This window comes from Dipodomys ordii, unplaced genomic scaffold, assembly GCF_000151885.1.
Source record: "Dipodomys ordii isolate 6190 unplaced genomic scaffold, Dord_2.0 Scaffold6, whole genome shotgun sequence".
NCBI classification, from domain to species: domain Eukaryota; kingdom Metazoa; phylum Chordata; class Mammalia; order Rodentia; family Heteromyidae; genus Dipodomys; species Dipodomys ordii.
Genome location: NW_012267222.1, coordinates 17,440,748 through 17,446,494, shown reverse-complemented (window position 1 = coordinate 17,446,494; position 5,747 = coordinate 17,440,748). Strand labels below are relative to the sequence as shown.

At 41.7% G+C, this 5,747-nt stretch overlaps 1 protein-coding gene across 1 annotated transcript in view; it reads right to left on the bottom strand.

Annotated features, from left to right (window-relative positions):
* The window catches only part of Ubr4 (ubiquitin protein ligase E3 component n-recognin 4), a 140,042-nt gene that overhangs the window by 83,472 nt on the left and 50,823 nt on the right, over positions 1-5,747 (bottom strand). Inside the window, exons 26-32 of the mRNA XM_013032660.1 lie at positions 5,204-5,361; positions 4,058-4,267; positions 2,699-2,800; positions 2,282-2,382; positions 1,839-2,037; positions 1,184-1,372; positions 703-766 (exon numbers count right to left, since the gene is read on the bottom strand). Coding sequence (XP_012888114.1) covers positions 703-766; positions 1,184-1,372; positions 1,839-2,037; positions 2,282-2,382; positions 2,699-2,800; positions 4,058-4,267; positions 5,204-5,361 — 1,023 coding nt within the window. The remainder of the gene's footprint in view (positions 1-702; positions 767-1,183; positions 1,373-1,838; positions 2,038-2,281; positions 2,383-2,698; positions 2,801-4,057; positions 4,268-5,203; positions 5,362-5,747) is intronic.

Sequence of the window (5,747 nt, the reverse complement as noted above, 5' to 3'; positions counted from 1 at the left end):
ACCCCTCTGTACAGTATTTTCACAATTAAAAAAAAAGGCCAGGAGCCTGTTGCAAACCTCTAATCACAGTACTCAGGAGACTAAAGATACCAAGATTAGAAGAATAGATCTCAAAAAAAAAAAGACTCATGAACCAACAAATCAGTAAGAACTTAGTTGGTCTAGCTGGCATTAAAATGAAATAAAATATGGTTAGCAGGAAATCAGAAAAGAGATGACTTGGAAACATTGTGGAGTATCAGAGGCTGGGTATCTGCCCCTACACACTATGCCATGTTCATAGGAGGAGAGCAATGGAAAGTGCCTAAACCTATCTGTCAGTCTCAAACCCTTTTTTTCTCAGCAAAGAACCCTGAACCTGCAGGCACACTGAGCAATTGTATGATCTGGACTGGAGCTGCAATACTGACTCAGAGTACACAGATTAAAAGCACAAGCAGGGACTTTTCCCACAACACATCAGTATCAGAAGAGTAGCAGGAACTCGTGACACTGCATATGTTTTCACCACAAGATCATTTCTTGCCACCTGAAAGATGGCACAGAGTTAGCAATTGTACACTACTAGGTGAGATTATCACCTTTGTTCTCTACAGACTAACCAGGGAGAGAAGCCACAGTAAGGAGAAAGCTATGCCTGATCATAAAGACAGGAACACTTTTCCCCTGTTCCCTGATTACTGTCACTCTCACTTTTCTTACCTTTCCATGCATTACATTGGCATTCAGTTTCTCAACCACATTCTTCTGTGACAGGTATTTCTTGCTGTCCCAAAGAAAACAAAAAGGAAGGGAAACAAAAAATCATCTGAGGCACCAAAGAAAGAAAGTATCTTCATGAACCTTGAAGCAATGGGGACTCTTGATGCAGAAGTGTTCTTAGAAAACTATTTCATATGCAGTAACACAACTTGGGCTATTCTGGTCTTAGAACTATCACTTATATTCAGTATTCTGTCAAGGACTTCTCTTGGGAATAACAAACAGGAAACTCTACTAGGGAAATAATGAAAACAGAATCTCAACAGAATAATTGGCTGCTACCTTATCCCTTAATAAAAATGAGTAGGGATTTAAGTTCCCTTCATACTTACTCTGAGCTACAAAGAACCTACAATTACTCTTCTCTTTTCCAACACAGTGAAGTATCTACAAACAGGTTCCTACAATTTCAACATCTTACCATCTGCCCAACCAGTCCACAGCAGCATTATGAAGCTGAAGGTGACCAGCACCTTGACCAGCACTGGCAAGGGTGGCCATCACAACCATGAGTTCAGGAAAGCCAGTCCCATCACCATTGGCCAGCATCTCTGTTGCCATGGGGGTCAGGGTGCCCAGAAGGACAGCACACACGCCTTCTCCAACTTGGCTGTTAGAAAAGAAAGAGCAAATTGGTGAGTAATCAACAAGGATCTGACTCTCATATATTTCAAATTTGTAACAGTGATTAAATTGATTTAAAAATATAAGACATAATCCCAACTTCAGATATGGGCTCCTACAGCACCAAACATTCACTCCAGTTGTAAGTGGTAGACTAGGTTATACCAGAAGACTTTCCATGGGAAAGTCTGGCCTTTTTTTTTTTTTCTGCGTATGTGGTGCTGAGGAATCGAGCCCAGGGCCTCATGCATGCAAGGCAATCACTCTACTGCTGAGTTACCTTCCCAGTCCCTCCATGGGAAACAAACAAGAAGCTACACTAGATTCCTGGTAAGGGAAAAAGAAACCATGAAAACACTGCAAATGTTAAGTATAGTGCCTAAAGGAAAGCTAGCTGTAGATGCTCTACATGAGAATGTTATAGACAACAGACATGCATGTAATTGCTCTACCTGTTTTCCCGAACAATGTACGTGGTCAGTAACTGCAACAGCTGCCGGTTCTCCTGAATTATATCCAGCTGATCAGAATCTTTTGGGGGTGATGTAGTCATCCGGGTGAGCCAGGCCTGCAAACGCACAGGCTCCACACAAGCCAGTTGTGCCAATGAGCCACAGAGATGCAGAAGGCTCGGGTTAGGGCTCTTCTCAGCTAGGAATAGACCAAAACCTACAGTCAAGGAAGAAGGACTAGGGGAAAGCAAGAACAGGGCACACCAAAAGCCAGAAAAGAAGGAAAGGCCTCAAGAATGTCAAGTTCCTTCCAAACTTTCTCTGAGGGATTCTCTCCACTTGTTAGCATTTTCATGCTGCAGTTAAACTCAGGCAGAAGATAGGAACAGCATTAGCTGGACATCAAAGTTCCCCTAAGAAGATTACTAAAAGCTGTCACTCACTCAGCTGGAAGAGTTTGGTGAAGAATTTCAAGACTCGGTTACAGAATTTAGCAGAAAGGTTCTCATTGGCTGTGGCCATCATGATCTGCACAAGTTCGCCACTGCAAGGCAGGAGGGGGAAATGGAAGAATCACATTAAGCTTCACATAAAAGGAACCCATTTCTATTTCTTCACAATCTCATCTCCTTTGGGAGAAATGGCCACTGTGACCATTTCAGAACCACAGGTGGTCCTGAAATCCAACCCCTCTCATCAACAACCTCAAGAAGTCAGAAATTAACTTAAGCCCTCTCCAAGGGACAGGCATCCATGCAGACCTTCCTCAGTCCCTGAGAAGGACACCTGAGTCAACACATACAGCTCCCTGCTTCAGGAGGATTCAGTGGTCACACTGAATAAAGCCAGATACCACTCACCTGTCTGAGAAGAATTCTTCCATGGCTTTACGGGCCTGGCTACTTTCTAATTGCTTTTCCAAATATTGAAGACATTCCTCCAAGATAGACTCATCCAGTCCACTGAGGGTCAAAGAAAAATTAGCCACCAATAGTAAGACATGTTTATGTCTTCCTCACATTGACTTTTAAAACTCAAAGTTCATTTACAACTAGACCTTAAGGGCAATGTCCAGTTTGTTCTGTCAAAGCTGAGTATAAAGTCTAACAGCACATATTAAATGTCAAATCAATGTTTCATGAATGAACAACAACACAACTTATTTTACTACCCTCTTTCTAGGAAATTAAATAGGAAAGGCATCTGAACTTCAGAGCCCTAATTCATACCAGCCAGTGATTTGAGGGTTGCTTTTTTTTTGGGGGGGTTCAGTCGTGGGGCCTCAACTCTGGGCCTGGGAGCTGTCCCTCAGCTCTTCAGCTCAAGGCTAGCACTCTACCACTTGAGCCACAGCGCCATTTCCGGCTTTTTTCTTTTTGCTTATGTGGTGCTGAGAAATCGAACCCAGGGCCTCATGCATGCAAGGCAAGTGCTCTACCACTGAGCCACCTTCCCAGCCCTGAGGGTTGCTTTTCTTGAGGGGATAATCTGGGACAAATCATTTCTTCATGGCTAAATTGTTTTAAATTTCTTATATAAAGAAATACATTATGTACAGTATTTTTACAATAAAAACATTAAAAAATACATTAATACATAATTCTATATATAGTTCAGATCTCATGAAATGAAATATGGCTATTGTAGATGAAAGGGTAAGCCTAAATGTAGGTAGCAGAATGAAAAACAAAGACTTGAGGGAAGTTTGTCTTTTAAGTGTTGATTATGAATTTACTGTTTTCAACCTGGTAAACCTGACAAGATCCTTATAAACATGAAATGAATAAAAAAAAAAAAAAAAACATGGCACGGGACATATTGTCCAAACAAAATATACTTATTACCTGACTTATGTAACTATAACCCCTCAGTACATCAACTTTATAATAAAAAAATGAAAAAACTTTAAAAAAAACAGGGTCTGCTGAAGGTGGGTGTCAGCAGGAGGGGAGAAGGTGACAGACAGAGAGACTGAATGAGAACGAACATGACCCTAGTACTTTAATAGGCATGAAAAAAATAAAACAATGAAATATGTTGAAATTCTTTAAGAGGAGGTGAGAAAGGACAAAGAAGAACGATAGAAGGGGTAAGGTACACAAAGCAGAGTTTCCACTTTAACAGCACAGTATCCAGCTAGGGTGAATGTAGCTGTGCTGATACATTCATCTCATATCAACAGGGCACAGGAACCTGACTGCTTTCCTCCTTCAGCTCACCTGTTGGGGTCTGCATGATTGGCCAGAATGTTGTAGCAACCAGTGATCAGCTTCTCATAAACACGAGCCAGGAACTCATCAGATTCTGCAGGGCCTAGGATGCGTTCCAGGGAGTTGCTACTGATCTCAGCAACACTCTCAGTGCTGGACTCCAAAAGAAGGGGTAGCAGGGTCCGAATGACCTGTGGTGGGTTCATCTCATCTGCCCACCTTGAGCAGAGAGACAGACCAAGTTAGTGAACAAACTCACCCAAAGTGACAGACCAAGTTAGTGAACAAACTCACCCAAAGTGATACAAGGCAGGGTTTGGGTAATTCAATTATTAACTGAGGAGAGTTTTTATTCACTTTCTTCCCTTGATGGCTGCTTTCAGTGTAATATAAGCATGTAATTCTGAGTTTTTTTCACCATTATATCAGAGGCAAAAATAATTTCCACGTGAAAGATACATTTACTATGTCAAATAAATGAGCTGTATTTTGTAATATTCAAAAATAGAAACAGACAGAGAGAGAGAACACTAACTAAAAACTAAGTAATCCTCCCTAGGGAGGAATCTGAGCTAGCTGCTGGTAGTTCATGCCCATAAAGGAACCTGAGATCTGAGGCTCTCATTTCAAAGCCAGCCTGGACAGAAAAGCTCATGAAGCTCATAGATCCAAATCACCAAAAAGCCAGAACTGGCAGTGTGGCTCAAGTGGTAGAGCAACAGCCTTGAGTGAGAAAACCAAATGAGGGCATAAGGCTGAGTTCAAAGCCTAATACTGGCATAAAAAAAAAAAGACAAATAGTCTCACTGGTGGCCTGCCCTACTCCTTATGATGACAAAGACTAAGTACTGCAATGATTCTGGAGAAAGAAACATTATCAAGCAATCTCTGTAAAATATAAGCCCAAACACCTACAAATCATAATACTGGTATAAAGCAAGTTGGCCTTTTCTGAAAAAGAAAGAGAAGAGCTGATACTCTTAGGCCCTTCAGACCAAAGATTTCTAGGTAAGTGTTTATTCTTTGGAGTAACAGGTTCTCTTGGCTGAAAGAGGACACAAGAGAAACATCATGGTATAGTTACAAAAACTCTCAGTGTCTTCCTTTAAGAAAACTGATACAAAGAGCACTCAGGGCTAGGGGCTGGGTACTCACACAATCAGGTCTCCAGTCAGCCTAACCAGTGAGAGGAGAGTATGCTTCAAGGAAGCAGCCAGAGGCAGACTCTGGCCACAAAGAGTTCCCAAGTGAGCAGCTTGCACAGCACTGATGTAACTCTCAGAAGGGATGGTATCATTGGCAAAGGCATTGCGCTGAAAGGAAGCAAATCAGATGTGAACAGATATATTACACATCCTAGATGAAATTCTCCAATAGGAAAAAAAATTGAGTTAAACTAAGACCTGCTGAGTACAACAGTTAGTTATTAGCCCTGTTACTGGCCCTGGGAAGGGTACACAATTAGTTATTGGTCTGGGAGGTACAACACATGGGGGAATTAGGCAGTTCACAAATTTCTGCCCAAAGTTAACGGTTAAATACAACAAATATCCAATATCAATTCCAATATACAACAAATACCAGTACAGGGGCTGGGAAGATGGCTCAGTGGTAGAGTGCTTGCCTTGCATGCCTGAGGCCCTGGGTTCGATTCCTCAGCACCACATAAGCAAAAAGAAAAAAGCCAGAAGTGGCGCTG